The sequence below is a fragment of the Schistocerca nitens genome, chromosome 2 (assembly GCF_023898315.1).
Source record: "Schistocerca nitens isolate TAMUIC-IGC-003100 chromosome 2, iqSchNite1.1, whole genome shotgun sequence".
Taxonomy (NCBI): domain Eukaryota; kingdom Metazoa; phylum Arthropoda; class Insecta; order Orthoptera; family Acrididae; genus Schistocerca; species Schistocerca nitens.
Window position 1 is genome coordinate 684,341,360 of NC_064615.1, and position 23,223 is coordinate 684,364,582.

Sequence of the window (23,223 nt, forward strand, 5' to 3'; positions counted from 1 at the left end):
TACAGTACCGATAACATTTGAAAAAAGCTTGAGCTTACTAGTGTGTATTTCAGGAGTACTTATTCTTGTAGAAACCTATGAGAAAAGTATTCAAAAGGTTGGTTAGTGGATTCACAGAGTCGAAATTAGCAGCAACCAAACATCTCAATTAGAAATTCTTGAAAGACGAGTCACTGTAAGCTATTTCCTATAGGTGTCACCAGCTCAGATGTTGCCCTTAACGCTACACTATGTTTGCAGATAACGCAGTGGGAGGCGCTGACGTCGGAGCTGAAATTCGCGATGAACTGCAGCAACGACGAGAAGCCTGTGCGCAAGACGCACGACGCAGACGCTGGTGGCGGCGGCGACAACGACGCGGACGTTGACGGCGAGGACGTGGAAGGGCTACGTTACGGCAGCCGCTAGACGCCTCCCAGCGCAAAGGCGGCAGTTCGGTGGCGCTACCACTTTTATAATTTACTGCTGCTTGGGCTATGTGGTTTCGTGGGATTTTCCACTAAATGGATGAACTCTGTCTCCTGTGAAGCCCTGCCCGAGCATACCACTCAGAATTTTTGTTCATCGCGGTTAAATCACCAGCATGTATCGTAAGATTCAAGAACGTACATTAGTGTTGGGTTACTATCGTGGCACGTGAAACATTACACTGAAACAGAAACATGTTTGAATTTCAGGTTCTGTGTTATCCATCTAATTACAATATACTGTGAGTCTTAGCCGGAAGACACAAATACGAACCTAAAAAAAATGTTTTTGAGGCACTCTGGACGTTTCGAGAGCAACTTTTTATGTGCTTGCAACATTCCTTCACCTTCGGTCATAAGCTTTTATGGGTGTAGTCAGTTACAATAAAATTCTTCTGGTTATGAAAGTGCGCCGTGAGGTTCTTTCTTGAAGTATTGTTTTTAATATTTTTCATTGCGTAGGTAGAGCTAACTGTTCGGGTTGTGTTCCGTCAGCGACTTTTCAGCCAAATAATTCGCTCGACATGTACTACGTACCGAGTTCCAATTGTGTTTGGCCAGCCCACCTGACTTCTTCGGCCATCTGGACTAGACCGAGAGAGATGCTGTTGAAGACGACTTCGCGCGCGGCATTTCACTTTATCAGTGGACTGTACCACTCTGTTTTGGCTCATGTAGGGCGTGCTGCGATGTTGTTGTTGTTGTTGTGGTCTTCAGTCCTGAAACTGGTTTGATGCAGCTATCCATGCTACTCTATCCTGTGCAAGCTTCTTCATCTCCCAGTACCTACTGCAACCTACATCCTTTTGAATCTGCTTAGTGTATTCATCTCTTGTTCTCCCTCTACGATTTTTACCCTCCACGCTGCCCTCCAATACTAAATTGGTGATCCCTTGATGCCTCAGAACATGTCCTACCAATCGATCCCTTCTTATAGTCAAGTTGTGCCACAAACTTCTCTTCTCCCCGATCCTATTCAATACCTCCTCATTAGTTACGTGATCTACCCATCTAATCTTCAGCATTCTTCTGTAGCACCACATTTCGAAAGCTTCTATTCTCTTTCGTCCATGTTTCACTTCCATACATGGCTACACTCCATACAAATACTTTCAGAAGTGACTTCCTGACACTTAAATCTATACTCGATGTTAACAAATATCTCTTATCAAAAACGCTTTCCTTGACATTGCCAGTCTACATTTTATGTCTTCTCTAATTCGACCATCGTCAGTTATTTTGCTCCCCAAATAGCAAAACTCCTTTACTACTTTAAGTGTCTCATTTCCTAATCTAATTCCCTCAGCATCACCCGACTTAATTCGACTACATTCTATTATCATCGGTTTGCTTTTGTTGATGTTCATCTTATATCCTCCTTTCAAGACACTGTCCATTCCGTTCAACTGCTCTTCCAAGTCCTTTGCTGTCTCTGACAGAATTACAATGTCATAGAGAAACCTCGAAGTTTTTATTTCTTCTCCATGGCTTTTAATTCCTATTCCGAATTTTTCTTTTGATTCCTTCACTGCTTGCTCAATATACAGATTGAATAGCATCGGGGAGAGGCTACAATCCTGTCTCACTCCCTTCCCAACCACTGCTACGATACTATGGCTCAAACAAAGAATTAATTATGTAACTTTTTTTCAAGGTTATAATTGAAACTTGATGCTACCCCTCGCACGCACTGGACGCTTTATAAAAAGTTGGAGCAAGGCAAGGACAGGTCACATGCGCCTAGATTGCAACACTGTGGTATTTTTACATATTCACTGATGGAGTTTAGCACCGAGTTTGAAAGTACTACGAGTGTATGATAGGGTTTGGACGGCATAACGATTCGAGTGTGACAGAACATAAAAAATAGTTCTTGTAGACTTATATTCTTGCTAAGGAGCCACTCGTTGTTAAGGGAAAGATAAGAGACACGGTTGAAATAATTAAAGATCCTATTAATACACACCTCCTCAACAATCTTTCACCATCTTCTCTGCCGACAATAGCCTATCGGTTGACTGCAACCGCGTACCTACTAGTTGTAACTGCCGACGGCAGCGCGGATCACTGGGCGATGTCCAGGAAGAGAGTCGATCAGGTTCTAGAGGGCATCGACTGGGAAGTCATGCCGTCTCCAGTGCCGTGTCCAGCAGCGCTAGATATCTCGGTTGAGGCGCAAAGAGATCGATCGAGGTGGTCACACAGATTCTCAATTGGGTTTAAATCCGGGGGTTTGGTGGCCATGTAAGTATGGTAAACTCACCCTGGTGCTCTTCGAACCACGCACGTACTGTGTAACGCATTGCTTCGTCCTGCTGGTAGATGTCATCATTCCGAGAAAAAATGTAGGGTGGACATGGTCCCCAAGGATAGATGCGTACGTGGTTGATAAACTGTACCTTCCAGTATTACGAAATCACCCAGGGGATCCCACGAAAATATACCATAGACAATAACACTCTCTCCTCCGTCCTGGACTTCCGACAATTGTTGCAGGGTGTTTTCTGTCAGAAGTTTCGTGCCCGATGTAGCATAAAACGAGGTTCTTCTGGAAAGGCCACCTGTCGCGACTCGGTGGACGTCCAGCTGCGGTATTGGATTTCAGCATTCATCACTGATGAACAGCAGTCAGCATGGTGCGTGAACCGGCGCCTGCTGCAGAGACCCATATGCAGCAACTTCGCTGAACGGTCTTTGAGGAGACACTGTTGGTACGCCTTTTTTCAACTGGGTGGACAGTTGCTCAAGAGTTGCATGCCTACTCGCCCGTACACATATCCGCAGCCATCGACCATACCTGTCATCTATGGTGTATGGTTCCCCAAATTAGCCTAGGCGCCGGTTTTGGATAGCGGTATTTTGCCATGCAAAATACTTTAACCACAGCGGTACGAGAACAGTTTACAAACTCTGCCATTTCGAAAATGTTTCTACCCTTGGCCCGAAAGCCAATAATTATGCACCTTTGGACGTCAGATAAATCTCACCGTTTCCGCATTATGACAACGACTGTACTGTTACCGCGTCCCGTTACACGTTTTATAGACGCTCCGCTGGCAGTGCTGTCACTTGCCCTCTGTGAGAGGTTATTGCAGGTTCTACATCTACATCTACATCTACATCCATACTCCGCAAGCCACCTCACGGTGTGTGGTGAAGGGTACTTTGAGTTCTCCCTTCTATTCCAGTCTCGTATTGTTCGTGGAAAGAAAGATTGTCGGTATGCCTCTGTGTGGGCTTCTCTCTGATTTTATCCTCATGGTCTCTTCGCGAGATATACGTACGAGGGAGCAATATACTGCTTGACTTCTCGGTGAAGGTATGTTACCGAAACTTCAACAAAAGCCCGTACCGAGCTACTGAGCGTCTCTCCTGCAGAGTCGTCCACTGGAGTTTATCTATCATCTCTGTAACGCTTTCGCCATTACTAAATGATCCTAAAACGATGCGCGCTGCTCTCCGTTGGATTTTCTCTATTTCCTCTATCAACCCTACCTGGTACGGATCCCACGCTGGTAAGCAATATTCAAGCAGTGGGCGAACAAGTGTACTGTAACCTACTTCCTTAGTTTTCGGATTGCATTTCCTCAGGATTCTTCCAATGAATCTCAGTCTGGCATCTGCTTTACCGTCGATCAACTTTATATGATCATTCCATTTTAAATCACTCCTAATGCCTACTCCCAGATAATTTATGGAATTAACTGCTTCCAGTTGCTGACCTGCTATATTGTAGCTAAATAATAAAGCATCTTTCTTTCTATGTATTCGCAGCACATTACACTTGTCTACATTGAGATCCAATTGCCATTCCCTGCACCATGCGTCAATTCGTTGCAGATCCTGCTGCATTTCAGTACAATTTTCCATTGTTACAACCTCTCGATATACTACAGCATCATCTGCAAAAAGCCTCAGTGAACTTCCGATGTTATCCACAAGGTCATTTATGTATATTTAGCAACAGTCCTACGACACTCCCCTGCGGCACACCTGATATCAGTCTTGACTTCGAACATAGGCAGTGGTCACTTAACGAAATTGGTCCGTGTAAAAACTACGAGTTTTATTTTTCATTTTTTATATCGGGATGAGTGGCGCAGCATCGCGGCAGATATTTTTTTTTTTTTTTTACCTTGTGACAACAATCATGAAAATTATTTCGAATTAAGCAGTCTCCTTCTCCCGTGTTTGCATCATACAGCCACAATACGAGTTCTTTGACACCATTGTCATCAAGAAGCAATGCGACGCAGCAGGATAAAGATAGCTATAGTGCCATAAAATTACCAATACGTTGATAATCCTGACGAAGACCACTCAGTAGCCCCAACAGCGGAGAATTTTATCCCATGACTCCATAGCTCGCATATTTTGTGAATCCTGAAACGAGCATTTCTAATTTCGACTAAAGAAAAGATTTCACGTGCTATTTCAAATACTTTACATCAATCTCTTGATCTTCAGAGACATTTTCGAGAGTCTTCAACTCTGTAAACAAGTGAAGGTCACTTAGAGTAGGACTAGCATGAATCGCGCAAAATCCGTTTCGATTCTCCTTCTTTTCCCTTCTCTTATCCCGAGTCTTCACGGGGTCGGCGTGTTAATCTGTATTTGGCTATGTTAGTGGTAAAGGGTGACCGGGTGCCGTTCTTGTTGTCACCCTATCCTCCCGAGACGGATTTTGTGTACTGCATCAGTCTGCGTTTTTGAAATGCTTGCAAATCTTGTAATTGAGACGGGACCGGGTACCAGCCCGATATTCACCTAGCCGTATGTGGGAAACCGTCCACAAACTACATCCAGGCTGGCCAGTACACCAGCCCTCGTCGTTAATCCGCCGGGTGGAGGAAAATTTGTTTAGATTGCCGTGTTCATCAGCATTTTGGAACTCAGAGAAGGGACAGCTTTCACTTCCCCACCATCCTCTAATTGTTAACATGTTTTGAATTGAACACAACCATTTTCATCAAACTTTTGATCTCAGTAGCGGAGCAATTGAGATCTGGTGCACGGTGGATCACGCAAAGGCAATAGAAAAACGTTTGTCGAGGAGGCGTTGTAACAACTGTCACATTTTTATTAGAGTTGCGTCTTTATTTGCCTTGTACCTCGTGTTACTGTGCATCTTTACCTCTTCGCGCCTAGTGGGCAGAGGAGAAAAAACGCTCTGCGAAAATCATGTTTGATAGAATATATACGCTAATGGAAATAAAAAGCAAAATGCATTTCACTTTTCACCTCTTGCTCTGAAATGAAGTATTTCTATGTTATTTTCCGTTTATTGACCCGACGGCAAGAAGTGTTACAAAATAACGTTTTTCAACAAGGGCTATAAAAAAGTTGTTGGGGAGAATAACTATCGTCTTTGTATAATTATTCTAAGCGTAATATTCTACTGCTGGAAGAAACGCTGTTCTGTAGACCATACCTGAATTTTCCACTTACAGCATCAGTTATTACCCGTCAACATAGCGTTGGAGGTTATTCGTCCTCTGCCTCAGTAGTACTCGCCTCAAACATACCACACAGACTGCATTAAGCAACTGAAACAATACGTGCATTTACCGTAAAAAGACTGTTAACACTGCATAATAACTTTTTTTGAAGAACTTCTTCTTCATAAGCAAGACACAAATTGACGGACTACGAACATTATTTGCATTTCCTGACTTACTTAGATTCATCACTGCCTCTGAATATTTTTAAGTACGCAATTATCAAGAAGTAACATATAATTTCTAGTTAAGGATAACAAAATTTTTTATACCATATTATTAATTTCGGTCCGTAATAACCATCTTCAGACTTACAAAACAAAGAGGATCTTGTACAAATTAAAATAAATTTACAAAGCGAGGCATCAGAAACCAAGTTAAGCATAAAAGACACTGTCACATATCTGAATACACACAATATTGTAATCACACCGAGTCAGCATGTGTAAAAATGGTACAAAGTCATAAACCAAACAAATTTCGTCGTATTTGTATAAAATACAATACCACATCCACAACTGTAACACACATGTTGACTCTAATCTTATTAGACTCCGTGAGGTAGCTTATAGATCCAGAACTTGGTAGAATCATGTCTATAGTTACAGAAAAATGGCAAATAATATTTTATAATTTAGTGATTTAAGAATTATTGTTCTATATTACTTCTTAAAAAATTATATTTAATGTAAAAAATGAAAAATTTTGTATATACATTATTTTAAGTCTGAAAAAATAAAAGCTGATTGGCGAAATGCGTTGTCTTGTTGGAGAAAATACCTTTGCACGAGCACTGATTCTGTGGACTATTCGTTAACATCGCTCGTTGCCGACTTCGGAGTAGCTAACGTGGTGGTTCCGGATTAAATTCTTGGCAACTACGCGAAAATTTATACGATCAAATTTGCCTGGGCTGTAATCTATCCGCTCAAGTGAAGTCAACTGAGGAGTTACTTGTACCAGCTATTGATGTGAGATCAACACTATACACTAGAATGTGAACCAGTCAAGGATCTGTTCAATACGGAGAGATAGTAGGACCACTAAAGCCGTATTAACCATAGGCTCGATAATAGTAAGAGCCTGTTAAACAGAAAATCAGCATGTTTGTAAACACAGGTGTCAGCTATTACACTGCGGAATGCTCATAGATAAAGCTGTGCATCTCCTTACGTAACTTCCAGACACATATCACGATGCCGGCCGGCGTGGCCGTGCGGTTCTAGGCGCTTCAGTCTGGAACCGCAGGTTCGAATCCTGCCTCAGGCATGGATGTGTGTGATGGCCTTAGGTTAGTCAGGTTTAAGTAGTTCTAAGTTCTAGGGGACTGATGACCACAGATGTTAAGTCCCATAGCGCTCAGAGCCATACCACGAACCGCGGAATAGGAAGAAAGCAATGGTCCTTTTAAACAAAACCCAAAAAACAACTGCAAATGTAAAACTAGCTAGCTAAAAAGTGGGTAATGTGAAATAATTTTGTTACTTAGGAACCATTATTTCTGAAGATAAGATGTGTAACTCAGAAATTATAAGAAGAGTTTCTCATTCTAAATGAGTTTTCCAGAACAAATAAATTTTATTAGCAAGCGACCATATGAGCACGCAGATAAGAAAGGTTACGCCTGGAAGTGAAAGCTGGTCAAAAGGCAAGATAGACAAAAATTATCAGGAAAAAAGGGAAATTTACAGCAAGTTGACTGGGGAAAGGCATTCTATTCGTGAAGCAAACGAAGTAGCAACATTGAGAAAGCCGGCTGGGGTGGCCGAGTGGTTCTAGGCGCTACAGTCTGGAACCGCGAGGCCGCTACGGTCGCAGGTTCGAATCCTGCCTCGGGCATGGACGTGTGTGATGTCCTTAGGTTAGTTAGGTTTAAGTAGTTCTAAGTTCTAGGGGACTGATGACCTCAGATGTTAAGTCCCATAGTGCTCAGAGCCATTTGAACATTGAGAAATGTTTTAATTAGCGTTTCCATTTCAAACTTGAGTATCAACAAGAATTGTTTTAATGTAAGAAGATGTACAAAAAGAAGAATGCTGTTTCAGTAACATCATCAGAATTCCTTCTCATACAGAGGACGGACGTTATTATCATTGTGCAACCTCTCACAAGATACAACTTAATCATCGAACATTCAAAATAAATAGGAATAATTATTTACAAATATATTATTTTAAATTTTAAAAGTGATTCCGTTTTGGACACTCATGCCACTAATCTACAAGACTGAAAATAAAAAATCAAGAAAGCAGTAATTGTAAAACTGATTTGCGGATTGCGTGAAGCACGGCAGTGCCCCTCGCCTGTAATACGCTTCGAGAGAAGTCGTAAATTAAAAGCTAGCGCTTGGCAGTCGACTTGTGTGAGCTATTCTTAGACAAAGAAGTCGGACACATAGAAGCTGCAGATGCGGAAGTTCTCTCTATCAGCACTGGACATTTATTTTCCAGCGTATCTAATAATTATCTGAATCGGAAACAAAGTTTGTTATGCTGCTAATAAATAAACTTCAAGTAATCACGGAGAAACTGCTGATAAAAATTAACGTACCTTACAAGGAAACCGTTGGTGATGCAAATGTCTCTGGAACAACGTGGCTGCAAATAACATTATCAAATTCAATAATTCACTGCTAGCAAGAGTGTACACACATAGCACCTTGAAGGATGCTTTCCTTGCACAACAGAATTCGAAATTCATAAGTGCGTGATATTCCTGCACATGACTCAGCATATTGTATGTAATAATCATCCGGAAAGGCTTGTGCAGCCGCCTGGGTAAGCATCTACGAATTAGGCGAATTAAAGTTTCCAACGTATATAAAATCATCGTCTCTAGGCCATAATACTGATTACTCCTTCCACATATCACTAGTAAATGTATTTTGTACTCAACTTTTTTTGCTAAGAGGTAAACACGATTGTTCAACGCGAGTTATTCTTAATGTAATGTGTATCGGGTACCACTCTCTGCTGTCTGTTCATTCCAAACCCACATTCAAGCACAAAAACGTAAAAGAACGCTGTGTAAGCACTACGCTTAGATTTTTTCACACATGAGCAAGTGAAGCGAAAGGGCAGACATCTGTTACCTAAAACGACTGCTGTACAATTTTACCTACTCCAGAAGTAGCCTTTACACTGCTGTTCATAGTACACTACATAAACAGAAGTCTAAACCACTCTTTAAGGATGAGTACAGAGGTATCTTAATCAATACTGTTAATCTTTCCTTATCTTTTTAAGAATGACGAGATATTTTACTGCATGTCATCATTTCCTTTCACCTTCGCGTCTGCACAGTAATCAGTTATTCACGCCGGGAGTTGAGATAACCCAGTACTAACTTCCAGTCGATTTCTGGCTCAGAGTCCCAACCTGTGCTTCATCCGTCATTAGTCTTTATTCTATGGTCATCTTTTGATATTTCCGTGCTTGTGAGAGCATGGTGCTGTTCTCACTTGGTTGTCCTGCACATCTGGGCTTCAGAAATGAAATCTAAGTACATGCACGTGTCGCTTCCTGAGCTCAAGCTGCAAAGTACTCTCCCACTTACCCAACTCACACCGAGCGAAATGGCGCAGTGGTTAGCACACTGGACTCACATTCTGGAGGACTACGGTTCAAACCCGCGTCCGGTCATCCTGATTTAGGTTTTCCGTGATTTCCCTCTATCGCTTCAGGCAAATGCCGCGATGGTTTCTTTGAAAGGGCACGACAGACTTCCTTCCCTAATCCGATGGGACCGCTGACTTTGCTGTTTGCTCCCCTCCCCCAAATCAACCAACTGAACCTTGGGTACCTGTAAAACTAGTGACCCATCAGCGATTAGCATGAACAGATACAGTATTAGCTCCACCGCTTTTCAGCGCCAGTCTCAATTTTTTCTTCCTCATTTATCAAATGCCGGGAGGAAGAAATTTGTGGCGGGCGTGTGCGTAAGCAGGTAAAGCTACCCAAATGAGTACAAATAGGTGAAAAATGGCTTGCATGTTGGTATCCAATCCAAACATTTATTTGGCACAACCAAACATATGTCTCGTAAGTGTATTTACGAGTTTGGTGACCTAGCGGAGACCATCAGAGTGAGCTGTGGGCAGTTAACTGACAGCACAAAGACTATTTTAAAAAGTGCTCACGCCACCGCGGTTCTGAATGAGGAGGGAGTTCTTACACCATCGTCAAGGTTTTCTTTCAATCAGTTTTTGCCACAAGAGTTTCCGTCTCTAAAACACGTAAGAAACAGCCAGAATGCACCCAAGCAAACATGTTCTAGCCACTCGGCTATCAAGACGGTAAGCAAATAATGGTATGCACGAGTGCAAACAAGTTTCTCACAAGCCAGTAGTGAAGTCAGAAACCGCGTCAGAATCCAGTTGTGTAAATCCCCTCTTGTCCAATGTGAAAGCGGCGGGCCTGAGACAGTGACAGCAGTGTGGGGCGTCGTAACGCGGATGAGTCTCATCGCGGAGTGTCATCTTCGTTCTCCTTTCCTTGTGTGTGGCTGGGGGCTTCTATAGCCTCCTTGAGCTATTGTGGCGTTAACATTCCTCTATAAATCTATTTTTCTACATTTAGTGATGTCCCAAATCTACTCCTGTTAGAGGCAGTCTTTTACAGACAAATCATACTTCGTTTTCCAAGAATGAACAAGTAAGGCACAGCTTCATCAAGCAGAGTATCCTAACACAAAAACTACACGCTATCTTTCGCCCCAGTTGTTATCCTTCCGCGGATGCTGAACTTGCCTTCAAGTCACAAACGTGGCTTCTTTTTTATTCGGCCTACCATGACATATACTGCCCAACAAAAAAAAGACAAAAAGAAAAAAAGAAAAATTGAAGAATCTTTCATCATTTACAAAATCGAATGAAATTTACAGAGAACTTGGCAGCAGGACCCCATTTTCCAGTGTGACATTTCACGCACTCTGGCCTAGACACACGCACTGATTCCGTTGGTAAATGTGTCAAAAAGTTATATCTTATGCTGAGGCAAGGAACGCAGACAGTTCATAGAAACAGGTGCCATGTGTGGACGAACATTGTCCTGTTGGAAATTGGCACCACGATGCTATCGAATTAGAGGTAGTAGTTGAGGACGCAGAACGTTCGTGTTACAACTCCTTCAATCACTACCATACGTGAGTTCAGGTCACACCTAATGACCCCCACGCCACTCCCTAATAATAACACCACCCGCCTCGCCAAAACATAGGAAGAAAGTTACTTCTCTCCAGATCGCTGCTATTCTCACTGACGATGGTTATTTGGGACAGTAAAGAACCAGGAATCAGAGATAGAGACAGTGCCACACCATTCATTACCAGTTAATGATTCCCGGCTACGGCATCACTCCAAACGCAGCCGTTTGTGTTGTGTTGTTAACAGCAGTCTAAGCAACGGTAGTTCCCTTCTCCAGCTGCTGCTTATCTCCTGCCACTATATAATAATATCGTGTGACGACGGCTTCCCGTCGGGTAGACCGTTCGCCGGGTGCAAGTCTTTCGATTTGTCGATTTGACGCCACTTCGGCTACTTGCGCGTCGATGGGGATGAAATGATGAGCAGGACAACACAACACCCAGTCCCTGAGCCGAGAAAATCTCCAGCCGAGAATCGAACCCGGGTCCTTAGGATTGATATTCTATCGCGCTGACCACTCAGCTACCGGGGGCGGACTCCGACCACTATTATGGGACGACACAGAACGTTCTGTTGCATGCTCTCGCACGGCAGGAGCGGTTGGGAAGGAGATAATGATAGGCTTGGGGAATAATACGGCGATATTCCCTTGAGTTGTCAGACGCGATCGACCGAAAATTCGACGACCGTAACCGTTCCAGCCCTCATGTTCCTATGCAGTCCAGCGTGTGGCCACTGTCTCATCCGAATGTCCACCAAACCTCGATACTGCACGATTCGGTCAGCCGGCCAAATGGAGACTCTGAGCGAGGCCCCTTTCAAACTCTGTCAGGTGCTGATAACGCTGTCTCACACGAGGACGCGGTGTCTGCGTGCCCTGTGATCACTCAACATCTGACGCTGTTTGTGCCCCTTATATACCTCACACCACGAACAACAAAGATGCATCTTTATGGCCGTACTACCTGTCACAGAGAATCGAAGCTGTAGTCATTTACATGCCCACCGATGATATGTATAAGCATGAAGGTACATTGGCGTGTGACCGTATCTTCTCGGTGTTTCACTTTTACGTCAGGCAGGTGTTTCGGTTTTAAGTCAGGCAGAGCATTTGACAATCACAGTTGCTCACTTTTGCCACTTAAATCGCCGTCTCCACAAAGGTGGCAATTTACAATAGACATCAAAATTTACTATTTATTTTACAAAATAATGAAGCACTAGCGCTAGCACATTAGACGTCCTGCCGTTTCTCAACTTCGTGGAATGTTTTCTTCGCCACCCACGTGGGTCACCGTATGACAGCCTGGTTTTGGGCACTTTAGAGTTACCTGCAAGGTGCAGTGCGGTGAGTGATGACGACGCGGAGTGTGACACAAGAGTTGGTTTGCCAGGTGGGCGCTATTAGGAGAGGCGAACGCGTGCGCATTGGGTCCACTCGCCGGCCTCTATGAATAGCGACAGGGCAGGCGCCTGTGACAGTGGCGCGGCTGCGGCCTGTCAGCGAGTGCATGCCGTTCTCTGGCTGCCTACACCCAGGGCCTGCAACAAACCAGCTGACTCAGCAGTGCATGATCCGCGACTGCTAGTGGACTACAGGTGAGTGAGGAACGACCCACACTCTGATATCTTCAAAGTGGTTCAAATGGCTCTGAGCACTGTGGGACTTAACATCTGAGGTCATCATCAGTCCCCTAGACTTAGAACTACTTGAACCTAACTAACCTAAGAACATCACACACATCCATGCCCGAGGCAGATTCGAACCTGCGACCGTAGCAGCAGCGCGGTTCCGGACAGAAGCGCCTAGAACTGCTCGGTCACAGCGGCTGGCCTCTGATATCTTCCGTCACTCCTTAGTGATAAGAATCGAGCGCTTCATTGGTACCGTCGCATCATGGAAAGAATAGACAAGAATTCGTATTTTATAGTACGGCATCGTTGGGTTCTATCAATGCCGCACACACGCAGTTGCACATGTGTTGTCTATGATTCCCTCGTCATACCTATCCTACTGCTATTAAGGTGACTCTTACCATCGTGTAAGCTGTAAGCCCACTGGTAAACAGCCTGTTGCACAGCGTATACGAACCTCTACGGCCTACTGTAGCCGTTTTACACTATGGAGACAAGAAAAAAGGAAAACTGTAGTGTCTACTGTGTTATCTTATCCTTCAAGAAAGACAAAAATAGAAGTAAGTTTTATATCCCAACCATTTTAGACTACTAAATGTTTAATGTTTCCTGCTGTGGACGATTATAGTTTTATAAACTGTCAGACCTGGCAATTCTAAAGCTGAGAATGTTAATAAAGTTTCTATTGTTTAAAAAGATGTTAGATATTTCACATAAAAAAATTCAGCTTGCCCTCGTAAGAGGGTTACAGTTAGTACTGGAGATACGCTCACTATATGAACAATATCGCTGTTTATGGTTGTAAGGCCAAGTTATGAACACCTGGTTGTCAGCGGCGAAGTTTCACCTCAGTTCCCAGTTATTGGAAGTATAAGCATCCAAACTTTTCCAAAATTAACTCCCAAAAGATGGTGGTCGTAAGGCAGTAACTATTTACCTTACAAAATCATTGTCAACAGCACTGCTTGTCTTTTTATTTTATAAACAATACTGCTTACCTTCTTGTATTGTTCTGCAGGATTTGGACAAAAATGTGGCAATACCGAGACAAATGCATGCTTGCACATAAAGGCAGATGCTAGGCAAGCCTGCAGGTTGCGCTCTTGCATTTGACCAGGAACGGCATTTGTGCGATGTCCTCAATACATTGCACGTGTCAGTCGTGGTCATAACGGTGTTCTGTGTAGTCGTGAGTGCTTTACGCCGTGCCTAAGTGAACTCGAAGATGAGCAAATTGTTGGTGCTCGTATTGAGGGAACTTGCGTAACAGTGGAGACCGATGTGTTTGGTGTTTCAAGAGATACCGTATCGAAGATTTATACAGAGTATAGGGCAAACGAAAAAGTCACAACGCGGACGAAAGTGTTTGTTGAGTGATCGTGACATATAAAGAGGATTTTGACAAAAAGTAAAACGACGATAGCTGCAAACGTCTCTGCAGAACTAAATGTCGTACTCGCGAACCTGAATGGGGTTCCAGAAGCAGGAAATTCCAGGTCGAACTGAAATTCCAAAACCATTAATTAGTGATCCAAGCGCCCTTAACAGGGAAACTTCGTATAGTAACCATAATACCTGGACTGTGGTGCAACAGAAGAATGTTATTTGGTCGGATAACTCTTGTTTCACACTTTTTCCAACTTGTGACAGAGTTATGTCAAGAAACATGGCGTGGGATCGACAGCGATTTGGTAAGCTTTGTCGTGGCATTCCATGGGCCCCATGGATACTCTGCAAGTTCGCATTACTGCCAAAGGTTATGTGACCATTTTGGCCGATCAGTTTCATCCTATAGCATAATGTCAGTTCCCCAGTGGTGATGTTGTGTTCCAAGACGAAAAGACCCCTATTCGCACAGCTTTCATCGTCCAGGACTGGTTTTGTAAGCGTGAGAATGAACTGTCACATCTCACCTTGGCCACCACAATTACCAGACCTCAATATTACTGAGCCTTTGTGGTCTGCTTTGGAGAGAAGGGTGCGTAATCTCCATCCGCCTCCATCATCATTACCTGAACTTGCCGCTATTTTACAAGAAGAATGGTATAAGATTTCATAGGAAACCATTCAGGACCTTTATTTTTCCTTTCCGAGAAGTCTGCAAGCTGTTTTGAATACTACACCATATTAGGCATGTTAATGTGTTGTGTTGTGTTTGTTGTTTGTCAGGTGCTGATAACGCTGTCTCATACGAGGACGAGGCGTCTGCATGTCCTGTGATCACTCAACATCTGAAGCTGTTCATGCCCCTTATATACCTCACATGACCTGGCAACAACGCTAAAAACGAACAACAAAGATTTTCTTAAGTTGCGAGTTTAAAACGTTCGAATTTACTTTCTGTAACAATGGCCATTTTTGGTATACACTAAATTGTGGAAACATAAAACCCCTCGAAATCCGGAGACAGAAGAGATGGAGAGTTGACAACGGACGTAACGGTGAGCGGCTGAACTCTCAAGTCGAGTAGCATGGGCAACTAAGCTCAGAGATATGTCGGCAGGTGCTGAATGTGGATCTAAAACCAGAAAGGAATTTATTAAACCAATATTACTCTTGTTCATACTTCTAAGTCCAGTCCTTTTGCTACAAAAAAAGCTGTCTTATGAATATCAGAATAAATGATCCGTATTGTTGTTGATCGTCTCCAGTAAAATTTTATAAACAGTTTACCTTCAGCTATTATTTTTTAATGACTTGGAAAAATATTAAAATAAATTTTACACACACTTACTAATCGTCTCCAGTAACATTTTCTAAACAGCATGGCTTTAGCTATTACTTTGTTAATGATTTGAATTTTTTTTAATTTCCAGACTATAAAGATCAAGTCATCTCCTACAAACGTTACATAGATGATGTCTTCGTGATGTTAAATGGCGTCTTCGCACTACGGATATGTTCTGTTCACCCACAAATAAACTTCACCACTGATATAGAGGAGAATATTTCTGTTAGCTTGTTGGACTTAATAAACTTTAAAACTAACAGTAGGCACACGTTCGGTATTTCTAGAAAAACTACATGTATAGAGAACATTATTCACGGTAAATCTCCCCACCTAGTGTGATGCAAGAGATCGTTCCTTATGTCCGTAGTTTACCGACCTATCCGCCTGCCGTCAGATAATAAAGAGTTCTTAAGGAACTAAGTATACTAAAAAAAAAAAAACAGCAGAGGCAAAAGCGTAGAAAGAAAGCTTTGTCACACGTCCAGACAACAAAATAAAAAAAGAGCAATACAAACACTCAGGACCACAGAAAACAGTAAACAGTAAGAAGAAATTTGTCCGGGTGACATACTTCGGACAAATCACTCAGCGTTTAGAGAAGAAATTAAAGAACACAATCGTCAGATGCGTATTTCAAATAAATATCACTCCAAAATCGCAGCTTAGAGATAGTGTAGGTGACAAAACGTAATAAACTTTTGAACTCGGGTGTTTGTACAATACAATGCAGTAATTGTGAGAAGTTTTATCTTGGACACATGGGCAGCGATTTTAACATTACGTTCAAGAAACACACACATCCACGAAACAGAACTGCATTTTGACAGCTCTTGACTGCGCACAAGCACACCGTAACTGACACAGGTTGTACACACTGCGCCTAAGGGACGCTTGGATCCTTTGGAAGAAATAGACATTTACGAGTATGTAAACAGGAAACGCCACCCTTCTAAACTTCTTAATGAACAGAATGAATTTGCACCCAACGCCTATGTTTCATTATGTGGTAGACTGTTATTGTTATATACCGGTGGAGCTCTGTTTATCCACCGGCCATGTGCTGCTCACGTTGCCTTGTCTTGGATTCGAATATCCCACTGTGCCCTCAGCCTTTTTATCGTTTGTTTTGTTTTGCTTTAGGAGCAAAAACAACTAGGGTCAGACGCGCCCATGTCAGAAGCGTAGAACACGAAGACAAAAATGGAACTAAAAACGACTACGTGTTAACTCCAGTCCACGGGAGGAAAGTCAGCTATAAATAAGGACTTTTAGAAAGGTCCATTATCGTGTTTTGATATGCTGCTTTCCATTAGCGTAATACTTCACAGGCAACCACTAACAATCAGCTTTCATAAAATGAAATGCCATTACGATACCTTTAGTTAAACTTTAGAGCTTTTATCGATTGTATTTCTGATACCGTACATTTTCATTGCGTCTTGGAACCGCACTTGGTATGCTCGCTGTGCACGTGATTTTTTATCTTTTGACATGCTGCTGTCAGTTAACTTTATTTTACTGCATATTTCACAGACACTTATTTGAAGTTGCATTTTATGATTCAACCTAATATTTCTCTTTGGACCCATGTTAAAACTCTAGCTCTTTCTTAAAGTGCATTTTAATGTATCCCGTTTAGTTTTATGAAGAATGTCTAAGATCAAATTTCTGACTTTTTATCATTGCATAACGCGTTCCGTCAGCGACATCTAGCGGCCTTACCTCCTCAGCTGTTTGCACCGTAGGGGGGGTTGTAGGCATAGTACACCAGCGACGACCCGACATTACGGGTAATACATGCTGACCATTTTATCATGATTTTACTCCATGTGATGGTGTCACTTACGGCTATATATTTTGTATGGTTACTCTGTCAACATCTTGAAGACAGGTAATTTGCTTACATTTCAGACTAAGTGTATCTTGTAATACTTGACAGTCTACTATTGGATTGGTGCATAAATTGGTAGCGTTTTTCCATAAGTATAATAAACACTACATATACACACAATAGAGACTTTAGTCATTAATAATATATTCTCCTTCACTATTCATAACAGTTAGCTAACGCTGGGGTATCTTTTAAATTGCGCGACGGTAGAAACCACGAGCTTTTGAGGCGAAGAACTCATCGAGTCATGTTCGGAGCACATTTTCATCCGGAAAGGAAATTCCTTGCAGGTTGTTTGACAGAGAGCGGAAAAGGTTAAAATCTGAGGGCGCAAGATCAGGTGAATAAGGCAGGTGCGGAAGGACTTCACAACCCAATTCCTGTATAGTGTTTTTAGTCAGTCTAGAAGACTGCGGACTGGCGTTTTCATGGAGTGGTATCACTTCACGCAATCTTCCTGATAGTTGTTCTTGCACTGCGTCTGCAGAATGCCTCAGATGTTGACAATAAATGTCTGTAGCGATAGTTACACCTCAGGGAAGCAATTGTACGGGAAGTTACTGCTTTGTTTGGACTCAACCATTCCTTTCTTTTCCTTATGATAGCATAAAGACACTATTTCTCGCCACCAGGAACGAAACAAGATAAGAACCAATAACGATACAGGATAAGAATGGTCGGTGTTGTTCACGAGCCAATTGATGATAAACAAGCAGAGATGCGCGTGTGGCCACCTGCCGATTTTTGTGATTTTAGCTTAGAGTACGCGGTACCCATGCACCCGATGTTTTAACCTTCCCCATTGCATGTAAATGTCGCACGATGGTGGAATGGTCACAGTTCATCACATATGCCAGTTCTCGTGTATACTGACGTAGATCATTGCGGATTAATGAGATTAAGCGATCTTCATCAAACCCCGAAGATCTTCCAGAAAGTGGAGTGATACTATTGTCAAAACGATCCTCCTTAAAACGAGAAAACCATTTTGTTGTCGTTCTCTGTCCATTGGCATTATCCCCATACACGACACAAATGTATCTGGTTGCCTCCGCTGCCGTCACCCCTCTACTGAACTCAAACACAAGAATATTTTGGAAATGTTCCGTCTTCTCCTCTTGGCACTTCATTTTCTAGCGTCCACAGCTACATTCACTGTCTCCAAATGACAAAATGACAGTATTTAAACTCATCTAACAACAGTGAACTACAAATAAAAAAGACAATCAGCCGGCCGGTGTGGCCGTGCGGTTAAAGGCGCTTCAGTCCGGAACCGCACAACTGCTACGGTCGCAGGTTCGAATCTTGCCTCGGGCATGGATGTGTGTGATGTCCTTACGTTAGTTAGGTTTAAATGGTTCTAAGTTCTATGGGACTCATGACCTCAGATGTTAAGTCCCATAGTGCTCAGAGCCATTTGAACCAGTTTTGTGAACTTTTGCATCAACCTAACACTGCCTACGTTATTTCATAAATATGCACATTTTCTCTTTTCACGTCAATCTGAAAATGATTATAAAGACTTTTTCAGTCAGATACTGTTGTGATAGTTACAAAAATTTCATAATATTGGATCGCTGTCGCTTTCATACTGACTGACTGCCGGCACTCTAAGGTTGTCTTCCTCTAAAGACTTCATCATCGACAGGAAGTTAAATCGTTAGCTTACTCAGATTACTTTCTTCCAGATCACTGCCCCTCTCATTTCGTTACCGTTTCTACAATGGCAGTGAGATATACTTTTATATCAGAAAAGTTGTCGTGTACGCACATTCTCTGTTAACGAAAGCGCTTTCCAATATGTTAGTCATTTCACATGGCCAGCATTATCACCAAAGTTGTCACTCGATCTACATGTCATTTACGTGACGGACGTTCAGTCTCGGCTGCGTTATCGGCTACATTCATTGATCGGTTGCGACCAAAGATGCAAACAGCCTGTTCTTACCTTAAATGACGCTTAAATCTCCCGTGATATTGTGTCTATGCAAGACTGCAGAACTAAATTATAACTGAAGAATGTTATACGAGGATCAGAAATAATTGTCCATGACACTGTTTCTGACAATATCCATTCAGCAAAATGCTTGAATAAATTTTCTTTCATGTGGGACCATATCTTCGGAACGCTTTTACCCATTGGCGAATTAAACGACCATTTTGTTTCATTGGTAGAAGCTATTTTCGTTGAAATGGTTACCGTTGACTGTTCAATGTTAATCGGTGAAATGATGTTTTGTACAAAACGCGAATATTTTCCAAACAATAATTATGATATGATGTGGAGCCGGGAATTTTATAAGCAGAGGTATATTCACCTACATAAAAACAAGTGTGAACGTGAGATAATAAGCAACTAGCTCGCTGCTAAGGCGAGTGTTTCCTACAACTACACCATCACGTCAGTTGACACGAGAGCGACGGTTCGCAAACCACCTTAGAGATCCCATACTTCTCTTTTCTTCATGACGTTATGCAGAATTGCAGTTTATATGTGAATCTGGCACATGTTTCCTTGGCTGCATGCCGCCTCTGATGTCACACTGTTACATTAATCTACAGGAAAGAATGTCATGTACGCCACCTGTCTGTGGATCATTTAAAATGTTTTCTATATGCCTTCGTGATTGAACCTCTTCGCACGAGGGCTCATCAACAAAGACCGAAACTAATTTTTTTCTGTAGCTTCCGTGATAGTTTCCTATCTGCACCATGAATATTTGAAAACAGCTGGTTTTTATGTATAATATCCATGGGTGGCAGTACTGTGTATCGGAAGGTTAGCACTCTTTGCATTTCGCATGCCAAATAATGGAGGCGACGCGACAGGACAGTACTGCGCAAGAGAAGTTTGTGTTCGTTTAAACCATACAGCCACTGAAACACGAAAAGCTGCAGCAAGTGTATGGTGAAGATGCACTACCTATTGCGACAGTGTTTACGTTATTAAAGAACTTCACTTGTCTGTGTCTAGTAAGTCGGGCCTGGTGTCTCAGCTAATGCTGTGTCAAAAGTCGACTTCAACACAGTTGAAGGACAGTGCGAATGGAGATGCTTTGCCTCTTTGCTGATGGAGGGATCGCGCTTCTCGAATTGTTTATCATCGGTGATGAGTCATGGCTGCATGATCCCGAAGGAAGACTAGCAAGCACAGTGTGGAAATTGCTAGGTTCTCCATCACCAAAAGAGGCGAAAGTTGTTTCATCTGCAGGGAAAGTGTTGGCGATCAGATTTTGTGACTGTCATGGAATGATTTATCAGCATGCATTTTCCACTCACAGTACTGTTACAGCAGCATACTAAGGTCAGCATCGGTTAAACTGAGAAAATACATTGCAAGGAAATGACCACAACTTTCTCAGGCCGTGTGACGGCTTCATCATGACAACATCGCACGTCGCAAATCAAGTCATGCAGTTTCCGGCACAATTCAACGTTACTTGTGTACCGCGTCCCCCTTATAGCCCCGCTCATTCACCTTTTGATTTTTATTATTCCAACCACTAAAGTCAAAACTTGGAGCATTCGATTGGGGAACTCAGAAGCAGTGATTAACAAAAGTGAGGCGATTCTCAAGGACCTGACAAAGAATGGCTTGCGTCATGTCTTCGAGGACTGGCAGAGACACTATAAAATGTGCATACAAGGTGAATACTGTGAAAAGATCATGTAAACAGAGAAATGGAGTAACAAATAACGGTTCTAGGCGCTGCATTCTGGAACCGCGCGACCGCTACGGTCTCAGGTTCGAATCCTGCCTCGGGCATGGATGTGTGTGATGTCCTTAGGTTAGTTAGGTTTAACTAGTTCTAAGTTCTATGGGACTGATGACCTCAGAAGTTAAGGCCCATAGTGCTCGGAGCCATTTGAACTATTTTTTAACAAATAACTGCGGAAGAAAACAGTCTCAGTCTCTTGATTAGCCCTCGTATTGTATTTCAAAATGTGTGTAAAATCTTATGGCACTTAACTGCTAAGGTCATCAGTCCCTAAGATTACACACTACGTAACCTAAATTATCCTAAGGACAAACACACACACCCATGCCCGAGGGAGGACTCGAATCTCCGCCGGGACCAGCCGCACAGTCCATGACTGCAGCGCCCAGACCGCTCGGCTAATACCGCGCGGCTTGTATTTCTAAGAAGAGGTGGAGAATCCACCTGGCTTTTGCCTATTTCAGAACTGGAGGTCGGCATTAAACCATATCCAGTTTGGCTGAAGTCCAACACTAACTGCCGTTACTGTGCCGCATTCCACCTGGGACAGTGCTCTACATCTTTCGCTCTCCATACCAACGGAAGTCTCACTGAACGTTTGTAATAGGATAAAGAACGTGAGCCCTGGAACTGCTTGATAGTTCCTCCTGACGACTGTCGCTCGGAGAAGTGAATGTAATCATATTCGTTCGATAATTTCCACGTAACACAGCCGCTTGCCAGAAAGGCAAACAACGAGGAACAAACGATGAAGACAGCAGCGACATACCGCATAACCATCTCTGCCCAGCATCGACCGCGGGAAAAAGTCACTCTAATTTTTCAACACGAGCAAACAGTTGGTCACTGGCAATGGGTTTACGAAGGAAGAACATACCCATCTTGTACTCATATTGACTAAATGTGTAATCATCAGATATTCGGAATGATACCGCTCAATGAAACTGAGCCTGTAGTCAAATGACAGCGTTTCGCAAGTGAGGCATAAAAAGTAAAAGGAAGGTCTTTGTGATGTCGGGGCTGGCTGCGTCACTGTCTCGCAAAGTTGAGTTTTGTGAGTTGCGCTAGTCCGTTGTTCACTTAGAAAATATCAAGGAAACATGCAAATAACTAAACTAATTCATGGTGTAATCTTACCCTCCACACATCATTATTAAATTTTTCTTCATCTACATCTACGTGATTACTCTACTATTCACAACAAAGTGCCTGGCAGAGGGTACAATGAACCACCTTCATGCTGTCTCTCTACCGTTCCACTCTCGAGCGGCACGCGGGAAAAACGAGCACTTAAATTTTTCTGTGCGAGCCCTGATTTCTCTTATTTTATCGTGATGATCTTTTCCCCTAAGTAGGTGGGTGCCAACAGAATGTCTTACAGATCAGTGTCCCCACTCGACATGGAGGTGGATTTATAAAATATGCCACCACAACGTGCGTCCGTTGTTTTGACATCCGTAGTTGTGACTCCAGAAATACGTACATTGTGTGTGTGTGTGTGTGTGTGTGTGTGTGTGTGTGTGTGTGTGTGTGTGTGTGTGTGTGTGTGTAGACTGCATAGAATAAAAGATTTTGAATCAGTTGTAAGAGGGTGGTCAAAATTAGATGCGCTCGAAAAACATTTATAAATCTAATAACTACCGAGCGACGTGGCGTGATGCTAAGATACATGTTTCCCGTGGTTTTCTTAAACCGCGTAAGGCATATTCTGGGGTGGTCCCTTAGAAATGACAGTGCCGATTTCCTTCCTCATCTTTCCCCAATCAGAACTAATGCTCCGTCTTCAATGACCATGTGGTCCACGGGACGTTAAACCTCAACCTTCTGTTCTTGTACAAAACAAGTTTCCCTAGTTAACGAACAGGATGACTGCTCTTAAGAAAAGTTTCTGACTATGACCACCTTCGACGACGATTCGGAGCTTTATCAGACTGTTAGACATGCATAACAGATGGATGGTGAAATTGCGTTTTCATTGCCCTGATAAAGCTCTTCTACTGTGTGGCAAATGTTAATTACACATTACTAGGGATATAGCTGTCCGTGCCTAATATTTTACAGCCTTACACCGTCCGTACAAAAAGTTCCGCTAAGTTAACTTATCCCAGGCGTACAAGCGACGTCAGAGCAGTGACTGCA

The 23,223-nt window shown here is 42.7% G+C and overlaps 2 protein-coding genes across 3 annotated transcripts in view; both read left to right on the forward strand.

Annotated features, from left to right (window-relative positions):
- LOC126236824 (glutamate receptor ionotropic, kainate 2-like) overlaps window positions 1-6,702 on the forward strand; it is a 238,785-nt gene extending 232,083 nt beyond the window's left edge. The window contains exon 17 of the mRNA XM_049946424.1: window positions 241-6,702. Within this exon, the coding sequence (XP_049802381.1) occupies window positions 241-408 (168 nt within the window). The 3' untranslated portion in view covers window positions 409-6,702. The remainder of the gene's footprint in view (window positions 1-240) is intronic.
- Window positions 6,703-12,581: 5,879 nt separating this feature from the next.
- Window positions 12,582-23,223, forward strand: part of LOC126236825 (glutamate receptor ionotropic, kainate 2-like) — a 320,846-nt gene continuing 310,204 nt past the window's right edge. For both annotated transcript variants that reach the window (XM_049946425.1, XM_049946426.1), the window contains exon 1: window positions 12,582-12,707. The gene's annotated coding sequence lies outside the window, so the exon portion shown is untranslated. The remainder of the gene's footprint in view (window positions 12,708-23,223) is intronic.